The sequence below is a fragment of the Schistocerca americana genome, chromosome X (genome assembly GCF_021461395.2).
Source record: "Schistocerca americana isolate TAMUIC-IGC-003095 chromosome X, iqSchAmer2.1, whole genome shotgun sequence".
NCBI classification, from domain to species: Eukaryota; Metazoa; Arthropoda; class Insecta; order Orthoptera; family Acrididae; genus Schistocerca; species Schistocerca americana.
Window position 1 is genome coordinate 766,001,639 of NC_060130.1, and position 22,983 is coordinate 766,024,621.

The 22,983-nt window shown below is 38.4% G+C and overlaps 1 protein-coding gene across 1 annotated transcript in view; it reads left to right on the forward strand.

Moving 5' to 3' along the window:
- Positions 1-22,983, forward strand: part of LOC124556304 (tetratricopeptide repeat protein 7B-like) — a 235,552-nt gene that overhangs the window by 210,217 nt on the left and 2,352 nt on the right. The window contains exons 13-14 of the mRNA XM_047130278.1: positions 5,659-5,762; positions 6,504-6,595. Of these exons, the coding sequence (XP_046986234.1) occupies positions 5,659-5,762; positions 6,504-6,595 (196 nt within the window). The remainder of the gene's footprint in view (positions 1-5,658; positions 5,763-6,503; positions 6,596-22,983) is intronic.

Below are 22,983 nucleotides of genomic sequence, written 5' to 3' on the forward strand. Positions count from 1 at the left end.
TTAGGACTTTGTATGGGTGCTGATGATCGTGCTGTTGAGCTACCCACAAACCATACATCACCACCAATATGGTGACAAAATAAAGACATTTTAGCACCTTGCATTTTCATTAAGACCAACTCGTATCACAGATCTGTACATCCTGTCAGCTACCTAGCTGAAGAAAACCATTTTGGTCCTGAGTAGAAGACTGATTTTCACTTCTACTTCTCTACCTATCGTGGATGTTGTAAATGGATTGGAACCGACAGTGCAGCATCTATTCTTAGGATGTCGTCAGTGAGGTAAGACTTGCCACAAGTCAAATCTAAGGTACAGCCAAGGGGGAGGGCGGGGGGATGGTTGGGGGGGGGGGGGGGAAGTACTGTGCTTTGCAGAGAGATGATCTCCAGCTGACAAGAGAAATACTGCAGTTATTTTTAATACTACATCCTGTCAGAGCAACATGTCATTGCTGTTGTAGAATAATACATATGAATGCCTGAAATATGACCATACTGTCATATAACAACAAAACGGTAGATCTGCTGAAGCGTCATGGTCTTACCTGACAATGTCATGAATAAAAAAAAAACTCAGGAGATGAAGCTCCTAGACCATCAATTCTGTATGGCCTATCCAAAATTCATAAAGATGATTTTCTTTTGAGAACTATCATTAGTGTTATAGGTTCTCCCACCAACATGTGAGACAAATATCGAGTCAGGTTAATGGTGCCCACAGCTGACCACTGTGAACATCACATCAAAAATTGATGTTGAGTAACAAAATTAAGGAAATCAGAGTTGGCACAAACTATATTTTAGTCAGCCTGTACATAGTCTCTCCGTTTATAAAAGTTCCTGTGGAGGACATGTTGAACTTCAATGACGACAGACTTCGTGCATGGCAGTAAATTTTATGAAATGATCGACAAAATGGCAATGGATTCTGTACTGTATCTGAGAGAGAGAGAGAGAGAGAGAGAGAGAGAGAGAGAGAGAGTGTGTGAGAGAGAGTGAGTGTGTCTGAGAATGTGAGTGTGTGTGTGTGTGTGTGTGTGTGTGTGTGTGTGTGTGTGTGTGTGTGTGTGTGGAAAGTCAGCACATATTGATTTACATCTCAGTGTGCGAAGTTTGTACAATCCAGTACAGAAGCGCACCAATTTAAATTCATTGATATACATTACTAAAACTGTTTTAGACAAGGATAATTTGAATTGTAATGTTAAAAACTTGATGTATGTGTTCCAAAAGAACAGCTATGGGGTTGGAGGTACACTATGTGATCAAAAGTATCTGGACACCACCAAAAACATACATTTCTCACAATTGGTGTATTGTGCTGCCACCTACTGCCAGGTACTCCATAGCATTGATCTCAGTAGATATTAGACATCATGAGAGAGGAGAATGGGGCGCTCCCCAGAACTCATGGATTTCGAACGTGGTTAGGTGATTGGATGTCACTTGGGTCATACGTCTGTACGTGAGATTTCCACACTCCTAAACATCCCTAGGTCTACTGTTTCCAATGTGATAGTGAAGTGGAAACATGAACTGACACGTACAGCACAAAGCGTGCAGGCCGACCTCGTCTGTTGACTGACAGTTACTGCAGACAGTTGAAGAGGGTTGTAATGTGTAATAGGCAGACATCTATCCAGGCCATCACACAGGAATTCCAAACTGCATCAGGATCCACTGCAAATGCTATGACAGTTAGGTGGAAGGTGAGAAATCTTGGGTTTCATGGTTGAGCGGCTGCTCATAAGCCACACATCATGCCAGTAAATGCCAAACGACACCTCGCTTGGTGTAAGGAGCGTAAACATGGGACAGTTGAACATCGAAAAACGTTGTGTGGAGTGACAAATCACGGTACACAATGTGACGATCTGATGGCTGAATGTGGGTATGGCAAATGCCCAGAGAACGTCATCTGCTAGCGTGTGTAGTGCCAACAGTAAAATTCGGCAGTGGTGGTGTTACGGTATGGTCGTGTTTTTCATGGAGAGGGCTTGCAACCCTTGTTGTTTTGCAGAGCACTATCACAGCACAGGCCTACATTGATGTTTTAAGCCCCTTCTTGCGTCTCACTGTTGAAGAGCAAATGGGGAATGGCGATTGCATCTTTCAACATGATCGAGCACATGTTTGTAATGCATGGCCGATTACAGGACATTCCTTTAATGGACTAACCTGCACAGAGTCCTGACCTGAATCCTATAGAACACCTGTGGGATGTTTTGCAATGCCGACTTCGTGCCAGGTCTCACTGACCGACATTGATACCTCTCCTCAGTGCAGCACTCCATGAAGAATGAGTTGCCATTCCCCAAGAAACCTTCCAGCACCTGATTGAACGTATGCCTTTGAGAGTGGAAGCTGTCATCAAGGCTAAGGGTGGGCAAACACCATATTTAATTCCAGCATTACTGATGGAGGGCACCATGAACTTGTAAGTCATTTTCAGCCAGGTGTCCAGATACTTTTGATCGCATAGTGTATAAAGTTGGTACTCTTCAAAAAAAAAAAAAGATTGAAATGTTGAACAGTTGCATGATGATCCACCTACTGTTCTCCTTCCATTCAGCAGTGCCACATCTAGCAAAATAGGTAGTGTCCTGAATAACAAGACCTAAGACCTATTTTTCAATCACTAAAGAAAATAGAGATACTGAGCCTTCTAAGGACAATATCAGCCTCAGCATCCCTTCGATTTATAAGATTCCATGTGAGTACAGAAGCAACCACATTGATCAGTCCATCCATACCGTTTCCAATCACTTTGCAGAACACAAACAGCACAGTAAAAATCAGGAACTTGAGAAATGAATAGTTGCTGAGCATGGCTTCACAAATACACACAGAATGTTTGATGAAACTAAAATCTTGTCCCATACTTCTACATACTTGGAGTATGTTATTTAAGAAACAGTATAAATTAGAATGCATGAGAACAACTTCAGTTATGACAACAAATGTGAGCTTAGGTGCCAGGCATGCAATTGTGCGTATATAAGCAGAAAAGCATGCCAGCCCATGCAGTCGGTGGTTTTTACTCGTGATGACGGTGGTGGAGATTGCCATAGAAAGCTTGAGTATTTTATTCGAACTGATGTGGCTTGAAAACAGACAAGATTTTCTTTAGACATGCTACCAGTGATTTGCTTACGCGTTGCTGGCACCCAATACTGACCCAGATGGTTTCCATAGGATTTACATCAGGCAAATTTCATCGCTGAGACATCAACATGAGTCACTATAATGCTCCTCAAACCACTGTATCATGGTTCTGGCTCAGAGACCAGGACAATTATACTGCTGATAAATGGTATCGCTATCAGGGAAGACATCAGGCATGAAGGAAGGGATGCAGGTGATTCGCAGCTGTCTGGGTGTCTTCAGTTACTATTACAGGTCTCATGCAAGTGCAGAAGAATGTCTCCAATAACATAATACTGCTCCCACCAACCTGCATCCATGGCGTGCTGCACGTTTCTTTCACCTCGATGGCGGTGTTTGTGTAGATGACAGACCGTTGACTAGTGTTGCAAAAACATGATTCACTGGAGAGCCGACACGTTTCTATTGATTGACAGTCGAATCCAAATGGCTCTGTGCCCACTGCAATCCTAATTGACGATGTCAGTGGATAAACATGTAAGAACATAGGAGTGGTCTGTTACGGATCTCCATGTTCAACAATGTATGATGAACAGTGTGCTCTGAAACATTGTCTATGCAGTAGCATTCTGCTCTTTCAGCAGGAATGCCAGAAATCACGATCTGCCCTGCTTTACAGAAGTAGACAAGCCTCTGAACCCAATGTTCTGTGAAGAGTCATTGGCATTCAACAATTTTCCTGCTAGTGGTAGTTTCAGTGTCCTTCTACCTCTTTCTGTAGATGCTCACGACAGTAACATGTGAACATTCAACCAGCTTCACCATTTTTGAGACCCTCAATCACAGGCTCTGTGTAATAATAATAATAATAATAATAATAAGCCTTTTGTCAGAGTCACTTATCTCAATGGATTTCCCTATTTGCAGCTCATGTCTTCTCTAGGGTGACCCCCTCCCCCACCCGTCCATGTCTGCTGCAGGTACGTTCTTTCGTTACCGCGTCACGTGTCCACACACAGAAATAAAAAATATAAGGCTGATCATTTGAGTCCACTGTGTCTAATTTGCATTGTCAGCTGGATTCTTCACAGACACCTGGAGCAGTCTGCATGGTTACATGGTTATTTCTTTAGAAATGTTCTGTAGTTTTACCCTCAAAGATTGCTGCCAGTTAGTTTATGAACTGCCAGTGAAGAACAGCGTTAAGGTTCCAGGTAGATGGCATTTGGAGAAACTGCCTTCTGTTGAAGAGGTGAAGTGGTTTTTCAGAAATTTTCATAACTTTTACCTCTAAGGTTTTCAGAAGCCTGAAGTGTAGTTTCTACATTGCTCGGCTGTTCCATCAGTTCGTAGTAGAATATTTTGTACATTACGAATGAAACCAACACTCAACACTGCTGTATATTGCCGAATATTACACCCACGTTATGTGCGTTTTCATTCATAATGTAGTTTATGAATGTAGTCAACCTGCATTATGTTTCATTATTTTTTTGACAAACAATAAAGGGTAAGAAAATGTCATCCAAATTTTGCCAATGGTCTTCATGTGCAATGTGGATGAGTCTGGCAGTAGAAAGTTCTCAAGGGCTATAGCTGAGAAAGAGACAAAAAAAGCTGCAAAGTTATCAATACCAACTGTGGTTCTGCACTCACAACTCATTGCAATACTGGAGGTATCGCTCTGAAAGTCCATTTAAAGTATCATATAGCATAAAGTATGAGTTAGAGTTGGTAATTAAAAGTGGATGAATGAACAGTGATTCTTTTTGTACAAGTTATTCACCACCTCATTAAACACACATTTTATACTAAAGAAAATCCAACCCCGTTTTATAATGGGTAACAGTAGAAGCCATTTGTTACTGAATGTTGATGTGTGAATGAAGAGCGGGATGACTGTAATGGCCGTCCAATGTCACTGCATAAATAAACTTCACCCTCCAGATTATGTGATTCTGAAACCATTTCTAACCTTCTACAATGCTTCAACAGTTACTTGAACAATGATACACCCAGAAAAACAGTTTCAATTTTTCATGTGGCCTCCTTTATTGGCATTGCCTGTCGAAGGGCAATTCTCCTGTCATTATTGTAGCTGCATTTTAAAAAAATCAGAAGATTTTCTACTAAGCACTTCGCCACACAGGCTTTCACCAAATAGTGGCCGTGATGCACCTCTTTCAGGAAGCACAGCTGATGGGCCTCAATCAGCAAGTCACTGGGTTCAGTACTGTGAAACTGAGTTGATGCATTTGGAATTGACAGTAAAGCTAATGGAAATATCTCCTTAAAATTGCAGATAAGTTACATAAATCCTGATAATATTAAAGAATGCCCAATACTAAAATTAAAGAAGGTTGAAAGGAAGATCCAGAATTGCAACTGGCACACCAGAGAAATTAGGAGAGATGGGAATAATTAACAAGCATAAAGGTGCGAAAAAGCCAAGAAGCTTAATTATTTAAGCAAAGTTAAGGTAGAAATGACCAAAACGAGTCAGAGACCCAGCTGCAAGATTCTTATGATTCAGAGTTAATGTCCTGCTCAGAGTGTGAACTGTTAATAACTGATAAACTCAACTATGAGTCATATGTTGATGACAATGTAATTGTTGAATTTAAAGCTGACGACAAAATTTATGATGTAGGTAAGGTAGTATGTAGCACAAACAAAATATGCAAGTTTGTAAAAATTTTTCTGTGAAAAAGTATAAAATGTTATGTGGAACTAATATTTCTCAATATGTTGGATGTATCCATTGTTTCCAAATCAAATTATTTTACCAAAGGCCTGAGATCATGGCAAAACAAAAGTCCAGCAAAGCTTACTATCTTTTGATGTAAACCTTGACGATTTCAGTTTTTAATCATTTGTTCTTGCATCTCTCTGTACTTCTCTACAGGGAAGCACCAAAACCTGTGACATTTTCTGTATGGATTTAGATTTTAAATATATTTTTATTATTATTGTCACTTAATTACTTTGATATTGTAGGAAAAGTGTCATTGTATGCTGTCATTCAACATTGAAAGAAATGGAGTTAAACATTCTTTGTTTTACTGTAGAGAGTACTGCCACAAGTCATAAACAACTTTCACAAGATCGCCAGATTATAAATTTCTGACTATAAGCGTTCAGCTTTTGGGATTTATGTTACTAATTAAATTGTGTTCTGCTGCAGGTTAGGTTTTCAAATACATTATCAATAGGAGAAATAACATAATTTGTAAAGCATTTTTTTCACATTGTTAACACTGCAAATTTACTTGCACCTATATTAATTGTCAGTAACAGTATGCTGGATTGTGAATCAAAACTGTAACAATTTCTTCTTAAAATTTTAGTGAGATTTCAACACTATTTTATTATATGTCATTCTTTGTTTATATACAGGGACTAGTTTACCATTATTTGGGAAATCAGAGATTAGCAGAGAAAACACTGAGAGATGCTGCCAGAATTGATCCATCATCGTACCAGACATGGTATGTTCCATATTGTTTTCTGTATAGACTTTCGGCTCAGTCTAACATTTCAAAGTCCCTGTCATCAGTTTTTGGTCCATAGTGAGTGTTAAATAAAGAAAGAAGTAAAAGATGAGCTGTGACTTCCAATTAAAATTTCATTCAAATTTGTTTTGAAAAAGAAAGAAATCTGATAAAAATAGAAATAGAATTGATAAAAGTAGAAACCGAATTGACATGGTATTCAGCAACAGTGATGATGTGCAGTTTCCGAGGTTTTCTTAGTGTGATTGTTTTCAGCCGAATTGACGGTTCCATTTTTGTTCACAATAATTTGAAAACCATCATAGACAACATCGTCAGGTGCTGCAAGCTATGTTCTTACATGTGCTCACTACCAGGAAACTAAGCAGACTGACTGGAGTACAGTGAGTGATATAACTACTTCAGTCTTGTTTAAATAATTTCTTGAGTAAATGTAACATCTCGCTGAAAAAAAAAAGAAAAGGAGACACCACAAAGAAATTATGCGAATAGGATGGAAATCGGCAGATGTGATGTACATGTACAGATAAACAAATGATTACAATTTGGGAAAAATTGGATGATGTATTCAAGATACAGAGCTTCACAAACTGAGCAAGTCAGTAATCTGTTGATCCACCTGTTGCCCTTAAGCAAGCAGTTGGCTTGGCAATAATTGATAGAGTTGTTGGATGTCCTCCTGAGGGATATTGTGCCAAACGTTTCGCGTTAGATTGCCAGAATCCTGAAATAGTTGGAGGCCATTGCCCATAATGTTTCAAAAGTTCTCTATTGAAGAGAGATCTGGTGACCTTGACGGCCAAGTTACGGTTTGACGAGCATGAAGACAAGCAGTAGAAACTCTAGCGTCGTGTGGCCAGGCATTATGTTGCTGAAATGGAAGCCTTGGATGGATAGACATAAGGTCAACAAAACAGGGCATAGAATATCACTGACGTACTGCTGTGCTGTAAGGGTGCCGCAGATGACAACCAAAGAGGTCCTACTATGAAAAGGAATGGCTTACCACACTATCTCTCCAGGTTGTAGGGTGACAGTCAGTTTTATAGCCCACCTCTCTGGGGCATCAGCAGACAAGTCTTCACCCTAATATCTCAGTGAATGGAGTAAAATTCTCTTCAATGATGAGTCCCACTTCAAATTGAGGCTTGATGACCAGTAAAGGTGTGTCTGGAGATGTACCGGACAGTGGTGGGATACCAACTTGACTGTTGCCCACCATAAGGCTAAACAGTAAGGAGAAATGGCCTGGAGTGCCATATCTTTTTCTAGCAGGACCTGTTTAGTTGTCATCCGTGGGACCCTTACAGCACTGTGGTACATCAATGACATTCTACGCCCCATTTTATCGTTCTTCGTGGTAAGGCATCCTCAGCTTACGTTTCAGCAAGATAATGCCTGCCCACTCACGGCGAGAGTTTAAACTGCTAATCTTTGTGCTTGCAAACCTTACCTTGAGCAGCAAGGTCGCCAAATCTCTCTGCAATTGAGAAAATTTGGAGCATTACAGGAAGGGGCCTCCAACCATCTCAGGATCTTGATGCTAACATACCAATTAGACAGAATTTGACACAATATTCCTTGGGAGGAAGTCCAACACCTCTGTCAGTCAATGCCAAGCTGAATAACTGCTTGTGTAAGGACCAGAAGTGGACCAATGCATTATTGACATGCTCAGTTTGTGAATCTCATTCTCTACAATAAATCATTCAATTTTTGTGAAATTGCAATCATTTGCTTGTCTGTACACTTGCATCACATCTACCAATATCTTCTTGTCCGGTATGAATAATTGCTTAGTGGTGCTTTTTAGAGTATTTTCCATGTTGTTGGCAGAGAGCTTCTGTTGGATCATTACATTGACTTCTAAGGTTATCACTTAGTGTTAACACAAGCTGTGTTTAGTGTATGTACCAATTTTGTCTATTAAGTCATTTTCAATAGCCCGTAATACTTCTTGGATGGTGGCTGTATCGGACATCTTCCATAGAAGGATCCTTGAGGAGATGTTCACTCAAACAAGGTTTTTGCATAGCCATTGGCCAAAAAGCATTATGTAGGATATTGTAAATCTCCAGAAGTCAAAACTGGTCTAGCTAGCAAGTGAAATTTGAGTGAACATTGACTGGTAACGTTTATAGTTTATTAGCTTGTGGATGAGTCCTTCCTCAGAGTTATCTGCTTGTGAATAAGGATTCATTTAAAAGCTAGAAAAGTTCTGTCTTGTTTATGAACTGTCAACAACTCCAGACCTCAGCTGTTCAGTGAGTTTTTATTATTGCTCCTTAAATTATCTATATTCCACAAACGACTTTGCATTATTCCTTTGTAAGTGGTATAGATCAGCTGAGAGAAGAGGTACTCATGCACACATGTGAATGGACAGACATGGATGCACAAGCATTTTTAAATAGCAAAATACAGAAATTGCAGAAATAGAATTGTATTCCAGTCCCTTTCAACTGATCCAGCAGTTGGAGGAGAGTATCGTTTAGCCAGTTTTTTTACAGCTATCCATGAATGACTCCCACACTTAAACATGTATGTTGTTAATTTCATACTCTTCCATTTACAAAGATAGCCAGTGCTTTAAATTTGTTTAGGTATTTAAAAATTCTGTTATCACTTTGGTATTACAGTTGAACTGTGATTAGATATTCACCTTTTGCAAACTGCTAAACACAAACGTCTCTTTATTCTTGATACTAGTGCTTTTGTGTAGCACATTTAGGAAACAGTATACTAGCACTTGTATAACTGAGCTGTCCTCGTAGATGTTTAATTCTAGATTTGAATCATTAGAATATGCCACATCAAAAATTATAATGTGTAATTAAAATTTTATTGTTTTTTTAATCTTCCAGTATTTTGCATACTCCTGAAAATGAAAAAATGCTGGATGTTTATACATTTATCTTGTGTCTGCATATACAACATTTTCCACTTTGTCTTCAAGGGTAAATGAGCAATATTAATTTTGTGTGCTCTGGTAATTATTATATTTGTAACTAGCTAATATGATAACAATGTCCAGTGATAACTGCTGCAGCAGATTTTGCCTCATGCACAAAATGGCAAAAGTTGTGAATGATAAAGTGTTCAAGACAAACTACCATGAATTTGTGTTCCTGCATCTGTCCTACTCAGTTCAAATATGGTGAAGTGCACAAGATAGCTGCTTAAACACAATATTCAAATTCAGAAAAGAGCAATAAGGTGTATAGCCAAAATACTACCCAAACAAACTTGTTGACAAGCTGTTGACACCATAAAATTGTGACACTGTAGTCACTGCATATACATCAGAATATTATAGCAGTGAGAGGAAGTGATAAACACCTCCTAAATAAAGACATACGTAACCACGCAACAAAAGGAAAGGAGAATTACTACACAACACAGCGAAATCTGGAATTGACAATGAGTGCTCGCGATAAAGCAGGCAAAAGATTGTTTAATAAGCTACCAAAATCAATTAAGGAAGTACACAGAGAAATATAAATACAGGATCAGTGAGCATTAAATGTCAAATTGAATATTAGCTGTTACATTGAAATAGAAAATTTGTAATAACTTGATATATGCCTGTAAAATAAATCTTGTTTCCTTTTACTGTACGTTTGATGTGCATATAAAATTGTAAAATGCACCCATTACTCCCAGCTGAAACTTATCAGCTAGAGTCCACAGGCAAAGTAGTAGTAAATAAACAAAAAACAATGAAATAGGATGCAGACTCTCAGTGTAATGTGACTAGGACTGAGCATTATCATTACTTTAGTCATGAAATTAGTAATTACCACACTCAAAGTAACTTGCCACTGCTGTTTCACCCAGGAGAATGGTACACTGCAACTCGTTGTTTTATCTAGTTGCTCCTGTAGTACTGAAAGTATTTGTCTCCATACACTAGTCCCTTGCTTGCAAACTGACCTCACATATTTTGTGTTGTAGCTATATAGGATATAATAAGTCAGCAGTTTATTTCTCACTAGCCCCCAGCAATAACTGTTGATGTTTTGTGGGCTTGCATAAAAACAATGTGGATCAAGGATGTGTATGTTCACTTTCCAAATCTGTGACATGGTACTTAGAAGATCCGATTGCAGCACATGGTGGCTTTATACCATATTGGTTTATTTAAACAGGTATCATGTATAGTTTTGTAATCCTTATTACTTATGTAGTGTTATGTATGTAATCCATGACATAAAGTTTGTTTCGGTCATAGCTATTCTTAATGGTGTCGAAGTTTTTGCAAATAGTAACGTATATTTACTGCCCAGTACACCACATGCTTCTAATCCCACAAAACACACACACACACACACACACACACACACACACACACACACACACACACACACACACACAGAGCCAATGGTTGCTTCGTCCTTCCCTCTTTCCTGACGAAGCAACCGTTGGTTGCGAAAGCTAGAATTTTGTGTGTATGTTTGTGTTTGTTTGTGTGTCTATCGACCTGCCAGCGCTTTCGTTTGGTAAGTCACATCATCTTTGTTTTTAGATATATTTTTCCCACGTGGAATGTCCCCCCCCCCCCCCCACCCACCCACCCACCCCTCTCTCTCTCTCTCTCTCTCTCTCTCTCTCTCTCTCTCTCTCTCTCTCCTTTTCATTATTTGTAGTCTTTTGAACATCTGAATGGATAGGATTTCAAATCTAAATTTCTGCATGCTTGATTCCAAAATTGATAATGGAGGTTAAATTTTATCAGGCAAAACGTTCTGTTCTGCTAATTTTGTGCTTCACACTTTTAGAAGTATGAGCTTTGATCCTATTGTCTTAACATGTCATTTGGTCACTTTCTTAGGACTTCGTTGTGTAATGGAAGCTTTCCTTATTCATGACAACTTACCTTTCAACATCATAAAAACAATCTTGATTGTTGCCAGTCTGGTGCAACAATTGTCATTGTTGTTTGATGGATAAACCCGAATTTGTTTTTGTCGTATCTTATACTCTAAAATTCCTAGTAACTATGGTGAAAATATTGTCAGCATTTATGGTGATGTCAGTGACCAGTGCACTTTCCTCAACGGTTCGTAACAGTACTTTGATCCCTACATATCAGTAAACAGGAACCACATATCACTCCATGAGAGCATCCTCTCCTCTGTTATGATTGTCATGTCAGAAGATATCAACATCCTCAAGTTTGTACAAAGTAGTTCCTGAAATACTGGTATATACATTTAGGTATTTAATGTTCAAAGAGGCCAGCAAAGATTATCAAATACTCTGATATCATCAAGTAATCATGTGACTGATGTTATCAGTAATCAGTATTGCCTAATTGGCAGAACTGTCAAATAGATTTGCACCCTCTGAAATCTGATTGAGTTTGATTATTTCTTAATTTAGATCTGTCAAACATGTGTAGCTGCAGGAATAATACTGTACCTTTTGCACTAAAATTTAGCCAAACAATACAATGTACAGAAATGTGTTGACTTCCAAAACAAATTGAGGCAGATAAAACTATTTGAATAATTCGGTGCCAAGGGAACAATTTCTTTGTATATAGCAGATGTACTTAAAACTACAAGAAATCTTATTATCACAGCAGCAAGTTAAGTGAAAATATATACATATAAAATTAAAATTTTATGAAGGTGAATACTGTGATGTATGGTAAGGACTGAAATATAAGTAAACTGTGCATGTAATTGTTGCTGCCATTTGAAATGCTAATGTTATGGTTGTGAAATCAAACCTATTGCAGCTAAATTCTGAAATTTAATTTATATTATTTCTAGTTTTAAAGGATCTGTCACTATACGGTGATGGTAGGGTATTTGTGATTGTACGGTACTTCATATAACATTATTTCAAATCCAAACCTGGTTGTTTTTGCACCCACAAACATTTACCTTCAGTATGTCAATATTTCAAGCACTGATTCACCTCTTTACTTTGTGGATGGAACTGATGTATGTGTTTGGGCCACATGTCTAAATGTGCTAGGTGTAAAGTTAAAAATAAGAGAATAATCAGTGAACTCTAAATAATACTTATGATACAGAAAAATTTTGTGGGATTCATTAATAACTCAACAAACTATGATCTTATATTATTTATTTTATTTGGTCTTAATGGCCATGGTATAAAAACTGTTTTGTCCACCTTTGCTTTTTATGAAGCTAAGAATTTGTGTTATAAGTAAACTGAAGGTGGGCAGAGAGGGGAGGAAAATAAAGGAAAGGGAAGGCATTATTGATGTCACCTGCATCGGGACATTACACACACATAAGCATGTATGCTTTTGAATGCCAGATACAGAGCAAAGACAAATCGTAGGATAATTTCACAGAAAGGCAATTCAGTGAAAAACAATTAGTGCCTTTGTTTCTGAATACCGCCACACTGAACTTAGCTCTATGATATTTCTTTTTATAAATAAACTACTGTTTTCTTATTAACTTGGAACGGATGTTCCAGCAAATCAACCGAAAATACAGCTGTTTAAAGATGCACATTGATACAAATTATTGTTGCTTGTTACTGTTCATTTTGCAGGTGTAAAAACCATATTTCAGACTGACAGCTGCAGATAGTAGCTTTGTGGATTAATCAGATACCTGCACCCCTTGATGAGGGTATTTTTTATACTAGTAATGGATTGATTTGATTTACATACCTGATCAAGAGAGGGCAACACAATTGATATGTTTCGAGATTTTCAAATCTTTGGTGACATTCGCTCTCAAGAAAGACAAATTCCCATCCCTAATGTATGAGCAACAACAGGGTGTGATCATTGCTTGATGCAGCTTACAACTTGAGGAGTAGTGAAGTCTGTAACTTGCAGTCATAGTCAAAAATGAATTGTAGGGGCATAAGTCCATTGCATATTTGTTTGGTTTGTTGACTCGCTGGTTTCTGTTAGTGTAGCTGTCAGTTTTTATTTTTTATGTGAGATGTAGGACTACTGCCATCACAAAAATCACATTAGCAGATGGTGTTCTCATATCAAGGAGCAATGTTTAGATGTGAATGAGTCTTCTCATTCAGGAAGACCAACATGCTTTAAAGAAGAACATTTAAAAGTTTTTATCCAGTTGGAATAGCTGATAACTGGCAGATTTGATGAATTGCAACTATTTTAACTTTTCTGTGACATTTGCATTCAGTGGGTGTTTGGCTGTTGCTTGCTCTTAATTCAGAGCAAAAAAATGTTTAGTTGGCCATCTCTTCACGTTTGCTTGAATGTCATCAGTTAGCTTATTGAGAACTCCTAACCAATATTGTTACTGGTGATAAGATATGATGCCTCTGTACTAATGTCATAAAATGGAAATTAATGGCTATGCTCTAACAAAACAGTCTCCCTCAAGCAAAAGTCAGTGTCCCTCCACAAAGATAATGCTATCCATCCAGTGGCACAGTGTGGTGCATACTATGAATTGTTTCACAGAGTGTGTCCATCACAGCTGGCATTTGTTGCCAACAATTGAGACACTTCGCAGGTGCAATCTAAGAGAAACAGCCATCAAGAAAATTCATTTCTGGACAAAAATGGACTGCAAGCTAGGGATTGAAAACCTACCTGAGCATTGTCAGTCTCTTGTAGGTAATGTGAAATGGTATATTGTTGATTTCTTGAGCTTATCTGCTATGTTCAATAAGCTAACAAAAGATGGTGTAGCAGATGAATTACAGCTTACCATTACAATCTTATGATGGAAGTACATTTTTGTTTTAATAAAAGTATCTGTAACAGCAGCATGCCCGCAACTTCATGAATTAGTGAAATCTGTGTGCTTGAAACCCCCGAAAAATCTGAGCCTACAGGTAGTCTTGTGTCATACCTCAGTAGAATTTCAGGACTACCACAAAAGTATGGAAATCTGGTTGGCATTGGGAGTAGGCACATAAGGAAATCTGGTTGACAAATTACTCAGTGCCTCCCATTAATCACTCAAATTTTGTATTCACAAAAAACTGATAACTATATCAGCAGAAGCAGAAAAGTGACAGGTACTGATAAGTGTAAAATTCTGCAATTTCATAAATTTTTCACCTTCAATTCTAGCAGTACTGAATAGAAGTTGCAAGAAGTCTTATGATGGAGACGTTTTCTAAAGATTTGCCTCCTGATTTTCTGACTAGGTGCTTGTAGCCTGGTCAGAGATTAGGTAAAAAGCTGGTGGAGTGTACTAGGTCTTCAGTGAGACTGTGAGAATGGAACCAGCTGCTAACTTAGCCTTCACTTCACAAAGTGACAGTGTTGTCACTGAGCTAGTGAGGTGCTACATTCAGTCTTCTCTCACCAACATAGTGATGGTGAAAACAAATAATTGGCGACAAAAAGGATGAGATCTGTTATACCTTCATGTTGAACAACCTTCCTGGGTTCAAATCTTAACTTTACTAACTTGGGGTCACACTTTAAATGAGAATCCTTCAGAATATTTAATCAAAATGATGAAGTATTAATCTGTTTCTTGACTCAGTGAGCTCAGCTTGCGCATTAGAGGTGTGACACTGACAGCCACTGAGTTGGTGGATGGCTGATACGCTGAAAGAACAAGGAAACGAGTTTTATTCCCAGTTTTGTAACTAATGCTAAAGGACTAAAGTGTAGTTACAAATAACAATCAGAGGCGCAACATCTGCAACCCAATACCATAAATTAAGAGCAGGATGCAAAATTAGGATGACTCTCCTCTTCAGCAGCTGTTGCTGTTATTTATGTTTTGCTTTCATAAGCTAACTACAAACTGAAAAGCACTCACCCTCCCTCCCTCACCTCTAATTAATTTAGTTTATTAAAAAAGCATCATCAGTTGGTATACTGTAAACATTACAATTAGATAACACTTAAAACATATTTTCTTTAGAATGCTGTCATTGACTGTACCCCCAAAACAGAGGAAGACAAGTGAAAAGAAAACAATACTGCAGTGATACAAAATGCGAACTTCCACAGAGAGATTCCTTGATCTACAATTGATATAAATTTTCAAATTAAGAAAGCGAACTGTGCAAGAAAACCATGCAAATGACCAAAAAAGTGAGCTCAAAAAGGTGTAAAGCAGAGACCAAAGCATGTGAAAAGGAAGTCAAAATACTGACACGAATGTCTAAAGTATATAATGATGATTTGCAACACCCCCATAACTACATCTGGGAGTATAAATGTGATGCTACAGGTGGGCAGGCAGACCTGGAATGAGTGGAGGTTGTCCAGATACTACTTTCCATGATGCTAAACTACCACAATTTTTTAACATCAGTTCATAATGTTAGATCCTAGGGGCAGTTTTGCATCACATAAGAAATTACTCTGTGTGGATGTCTTTCTGTCTGTACGTATATGACATAAACAATAAGTTTACACAATGAAGGTTGCAAAAGAAATCCTCAAGGTGAATATGAAACCAACAATCTCTTGTGGTTGGGATCAGTTTCAATAATAAACATTGTTCTCACTAAAGTGACTACAGAGTTTGTTGTTGTGATACTGAAATTAATTCTTCACATAACTTCATTATAAATTTTATTGTCTGATATGCTACTGAAATGATGGCCACTATACGGGTTCTGTATTTAACAATTAGTTTAGTGATCAGCTCACAGCACTTATACTTTCATGGGTACAAGTTTTACTTATTGCTAAGTATTTTAATGAATATGTGTTGTTCTGTAAATTGCATGTATTTTACAGCAACTAGTACTGTCATAAAAGAATGACTGAGAAGAGGTTCATATCAAGGTCTTATTACACAAATAGTGTATGCAAGTCTCTTATTTTGTCTGAAATGAATAATAAATTGAGCCATTCAGTGGATTAGAATTATACCCACTTTTACTGCAATGAAGAAATGTGAATAAGCTGATGCAAGATTATGTGAGATAAGGTCCCCATAGATTCTTGGCTAACAATGTGTATACTGCATCAAACATATTGGAGTTTACTGTTGTTAAACTTTTTGATTGCAAGTGGGTCATTTTTCACATAAATTGAAACTGCTTTTATCTTTGACTTTGTAATTGATCTATCTTTTTTTCTGTTTTAGCTGCTATAAAAGCAATGACAGAATTTTCATCTCTTTGGGCCTTCATTAGCTGTGCTCTATTCATGATGTGAATGTAGTTGTAGCCATTGGTTTAAAGCTTGTCAAATAACTGGTATACTTAATGTAATTGTTTTCCTCCTCTTATGGAACTGAAGACAACCACAACAAAATTCTAAGAATACCTCTGAGTTTGTAATGCAGTTGTGTTGACTGAACAAGCACCGTCTGATATGTCATTATCCTGGTGTAACAGATCAGAATTAATTAATTATTTCTCTTTTTATTATTGTTATTGTTGTTAGAATTTGACCAACTTAGGACCATGTCAAACAGCTGATTTATGTCAGCACATTCTTTTTCTCTTTTTTGTCATGTTTTCTTAATTCTTGCTATCCATTTTATCATATTTCTTCTGTCCTTGTCCCTCTTTCTTTTGTATTTTTTTCTCGAAAACCCATGACCTGTTGTAGCTTTTCCCAAAATTCATGTCTGTTTTCTAAATCTTTGTTATTTTGATCTCCTAAAGCTCTTTATTAACTTCTGTAAACCATAAAATTTGGGTTTTCGAAGTTTTGTCAAAGACGTTGAATTTATTTATTTATTTTGTCAGGCGTGAGTTATCCATTGTTTTTAAGTGGCTATAAAATGTAATCCTTTGCTTGCTCATTGTATCTGTTATATTTTTGGTTTTTTTTTTACATCTTCTCGTTGCTTCTCAGTTTCCAAACCCCATTTTCATACTTTGAGCCCAAAATTTTCTTCTTTCTTTCTTGAAATTATTTAACTATTTTGTTGTGTCTATGGTCAGATATTCTGAGGTGTAAAGACACCTCGTTTTGATCATCGTATTATGATGTGTCAGTTTTTGTTAATAGATGAGGATGTTTCTGGTACATATTCTTTGTGATGTGGAATGACATTTACATCCCAAGTATTTAAATTGTGGGACTTTATTTTTCGATATTTTGATTCCATATATTTTGGTTCACCTTTAATGTTGATCATGCATATATATATAAAATTTTCCCCAAATGTAGTTTGTAATCCAGCTTTTTGTGCTACCTCACAGGGAATGGGTCTGTGCTTTGTTGCATCTTATAGGGTCTCTACTAAGATTGCCAAATATCAGCAAAAGCTAAGCACTTAGTTTCAAGGTTCCCTTCCCTTCTTCTGTGTTTCACTTTACTTATTCCCTCTTCTCATGCTGTTTTTCTCCATTCTTATACTACGTCCTCGTAAACTTAATTGAATAATGATGGAGACAGTTCATACCCCTGCCTCGCACCTGTTTTAATTTCAGAAGGTTGATATTTCACCTAAAAATTCAAATTTTGAAATGATGATGATGGTGTGTGTGTAATTATGGGGCACTTGTGAGGGTTTCTCCTCATGTTATGAAAACTTTTTCTGATGGTTACGGTGAGAGAATTATTAGAACTATGGCCAGGACATAGCATATTATAGTGTAGTGTTGTTAGGGACAAAGACCTGTGATTGTGGCACAATGTCAGAGTAGCTACAGCATTGATTGATTAAAATACTTAAATGTTGCACAATTTATACCCTGAGGGATCCACGAATCTTGTATGGTTACACATATGGCAAGGAAGAGGCCCCAGTCCATTGCACTTTCCTGTATTGTAATTCCCACCACCTTCAATTCAATTTCTTCAGTCACTCTGTCTTTGTCCAGTCTCCTGTGATGACCTGGCTCTCACTTTGGTCTCATCTTGAGTTATTCTTGTAAACCCTTACATTATTTCCTACATTTGTTAACATCTTTTGGTCCTTGTCCATGTGTTACCTCTAACCATTTCCAAATTTCTTCAAAGTACAAATTGAGCGGGGAAGGGGTACTCAGCACAGTATATAAGCACCTGTTAGGGTGCAAACCATTCTAACACTTCAAGCAGATTACCTGCCAGACCCAAAACCCAACATGTAGCCATTCCTACGTTACTGGATTGCCATATACCTGCAAAGTTGTAGCATTGTAGCACCCCTCCCCCCACCCCCCACCCCCCACCTCCCACTCCCCACCCCACCCCCTCCCAACCCAAACCACCCTCCTGAGAACACAGGGATAGCATTGCTGGTGACTCAGCTGCATGCTCTCTTCAAATGCCAAAGAGTATGTGCCCCCCCCCCCCCCAACACACCCCTTTGGGGTAGTAGGACTCAGAGCAACACTCACTATGTCAGGTAGTGCCCATGGAGAGAGTCGCCTGTGGGTGACAAAAGGCTGGACAGTCGCCCGTGAAGAGACTCAAAGTTACACAGACCAGCAGTTGAGAGATTTCCCCTCCCCCCCCCCCCCCTCCCCAAATCGCTTCAAGGTCAGAACTCTTACTGTTAGACTGACCAACACAACCCTGGGATGTTCCCAACTATGGCTATGCTATATGAAGCGAGGCAGTGGTGTCAGCATGGAGAACCCCATTTGCTGTAATATGTAGTTAGTATAAAATATGAATGGATGGTGAGATATTTCTATTGAGGAAACTTCAATTCTTATTGGGAAAGATCAGTAGTTTGAAGAGATGGCAGAACTGCAAAAGGCGTGGAGTGGCTCGTTCCTCATCATGAGAGTGGACTCCACTCAGCTTTGAGGATTACTTGTGTGTACTTCTTTGGTTAATATTCCACTTTCTTCTACTCCCCACAGAAGTTTAAACAAATGTCAGGGCAATATCTTTCAACAGTGCTTTCTATGATGTTAGAGTCACGTGAAGACCTACATGCCAACCTGGAACAGTGGGGGTTGATGGTTTCAGTTCATCAACCCTATCTAGTAGTAGTCCATAGATAGGATGAGTTGACATGGCAGCATTTATTATAGTTTCTGAGGGACCACGCTCCCAGGAAAGGTGTAGATAATGGTTTACAGCTGTGACATTAAGCCCTATGTGTCACCAAATATGCAGATCTTTAAGACCTCCATTTTTAACGTAACTCATCTCAATGTTCCAATGAAACACCTGTGGGGAAATTTGGACATACGCAGCATGACAAATCACCTTGTGTCCCATTTACAAGCAGGAATGAGAAGGCCAAGAATAAGAGACCTTTAATTGATTTTCGTACATCAGTGCTAAAAAGAAGTGTCAAATAGATCTACTTGCTCTGCAAGAGACAAGGTGGACAGAAACCAGAACTACAGAAATGGAAATCTGTGTCATGTTCAGTGAGCCTCAGAAGCAAACCACTCTCATAGATTTTAAATCAATCAACCCTAGACCTTACCCCTAACCATAGAAACTGAAAAACACTAACTCACATATATACATTGTTGTGCTCCAACCAAAGAAAGTGATGAGTTCAAAAAAAAATCTTTTCTACGGGGAATTAGAAACAGTTTTAAACAATGTACCAAGTGAACATTTCAAAATTATCGTTGGAGATTTTAATGCGGAAACAGGGAAAGAAGCAGCCTTCATGGGGACCATCGGAAAGCACAGTTTACATAATGTGAGCAGTGATAACAGCACTAGGCTGGTTAGCTCTGTGACTGCAAAAGGCTTGTTTATAAGTAGTACTGATTTTGACAGAAAGAGAGCATATAAAGGAACCTGGGTGTCTCCAGGTGGGAAGACAGTGAACCAAATTGACCACCTAATTGTAGAGATGAGAATAAAGAAGTGGATACAAAATGTCAAGACGGCAAGTGGTGACGAATGTGGATCACACCACCTCCTTGTCAGGGGAAGGATGAAAACAATATGGAGAACCAGGGAGTACAAAAGAATGCAATGAGTCACTTGATATGACCAGGAGAGTCCGATTAGAGATAATATAAGAAGAACTTTCAAGATAGCACTGATAACTGATTTTGAGGCTTTGAATGAACAGGAAGAAGATACTGTGGTAGATTTAATTGTGAAACACACCAGATATAAACATGTGAAAGAGTTCAAATATCTTGGATAAATTTTTTCTCTCAACAACTAAAGCTATGGTTGTATAAGACATTAATGATACCAGTAGTACTTTATGGTTCTCAAACCTGGAGCACTCGAAAAAAAAGACCTCAACCGACTGCTTACATTTGAAAGGAAGGTCCTCAGGAAAATATATGGACCAGTCCAAGAACAGACTACTGGAGAATGGAGAAGATGCCATAACACAGAATTAGAAGAGTTGTACAAGAAGCCTAACATCTTTGGAGTGATGAGAATTAAACGACTGCAATGAGCTGGACATGGAGTTAGAATGGAGGCAACAAAGTGGCCCAAAATTGCAATGGACTGGATCCCCTCAGGCAGTAGATCAGTGGGAACACCTAGAAAGAAGTGTATAGATGGAGTGAGAGAAGATTTGTTGCAGCTGGGAATCACAGAAAACTGGAGACAGATGGAGAGCTCTAACTGTGGTGGCGCGTGGTCCACTGGGCCTGATCGCATGAATGAAAGAATTATTATTGTTGTTGTTACTGTTATTATCACCACCACCACGGAAATAAACCTTGTTGTTTATCCAGATGGCAGTAACTCCTTGCAGTGCCATGAAGAAACACCCTTTATCTGAAGTGGAATTTGCCATTTTATCATACCATCTTTTACTAGTGATTGGTTTAAACTCACATATGGTCATATTGATTTAAGTTTTCTGTGATTTTCCGAAATTGCATAAGGCAAAAGCCGGAATGGCTTCTTCAAAATGGCACTGCCACTTTCCTTCTCCGGCCTTCCCTAATCCAAGCTTGTGATCTGTCTCTAATGACCTCATTGTCAACGGGACATTAAAAAAATAATTTCCTTCCCTCTTACCAACAACGAAGACTACAATCTTCCATCTTCAGCTAGAGAAATCTTGCTCCTTTGTGGCATCCTATGGTGGACACGCCTCCATCTGGGGAACCCACCTCTTGGAACAGTGGACACACTCAGCCTTATAACAGCCAGCAGGTTAAGAAACATCAGTCTGTGGGCTGTCAAACTGCCCACTCTTCCTGTGTTCCTGATCCTGAACTGGACAAATCTTCATAACTAGGAATGAAGGTGATTCCAGCAGTCAGGCAATCACAACCAGTTGGTGGTGAGTGAAAACTCACGTGATTCACAATGCCTATTTTGTTCCCCCAGGTTATCCCCAGTGTAATTATCAGTAAAATTTTATTGGATACTACTGCCTCTTTCCTGAAATTCAACAACTATTCCCATGCTATTCTGAAAGAAATCCATTTTTCTGCTGATCACTATCCTATGGAAACACAGAACCCTGACTTGATCAACCTGATACAGCTACTCCCTCAACCCTTCCTCCTCATTAAGGATTTTAATGCAACTACCCCCCTGTTGGGCAGTTATGGACAATGTGGTAGGGTTCCCCGTATTGGGCAGTTGCTTGGGGATTTTGAATTGTTCTCTCTTTAAAGTAATCCCTCCCATTTTCAGTGCAGCACACAGCTTGTTCTCAGTCATTGATCTTAGGCTTTACGAAATGAAGACAAACCAGTGAGTAAGAAATGTTTTTGGTAGTACAGTGCGTCAAAAAGCAAGAACAAGACAATTAACATTTTTGATACCTATGCAAAACTAATGTTTTTTTTGGGAGGGGGGGGGGGGTGAAAACTGAATTCTTATTAATTGCCTTGCAAAGGGCAATACAGTAATTGGTGAATATTACCCAAGTCTTCCACATCAGCTGCATGAAAATATGAGAATAGGAGTCAAATTTGCTAAAGAAAAAATGGCTTGGACACTTGCTCACAATGTGCTTTGGCTGCAGAAGTTTTAGTGTGAATTGTTGGAACTTGATCGCTGTTGTCCAGATGTAGCATCCTCTGACTTGCGCCCATTTCTGTTCGTAAACCTGTTCTGACCACAAATGTCTTTTAGAGTCTGATGGAGTTATGGCAACCACAGATGAGTATTTTGCAGATTTTCCAGGATGACTGTTGAGGAATGGAATCTGCTCACTGGAAAAAAAACTGGATTGACCTGATATAAAATTATGCAAAGAAAGAAAGAAAGAAAAATCTGCAGACTTACTACAAGACTTTGATACATTAACTAGTTCTCATAATAAATTTGTTAATGGAGTAAGTTCCTCTTGAATGTAATGGAAGGTCTGTGTCCATGACAGGAATTTGAGGAGACTTTGGCAGATGCTGAATTGTTCTCTTAAATGAATTCTTCACCTGTTGTTAATTTTTTAAAATTATGTTGATGTGTTTCAGGCACAGAATATCTGTCAAACAAAAGTACCAGAGACTGGCACCAGGTGTTGATATTGTTTTGGTATGGTGACACTATTTGTGACCTAGTCAGCATTGACTTAGGTCTCCTCAAGCATACTAACCTACAAGTGGTTGCTGGCAAATGT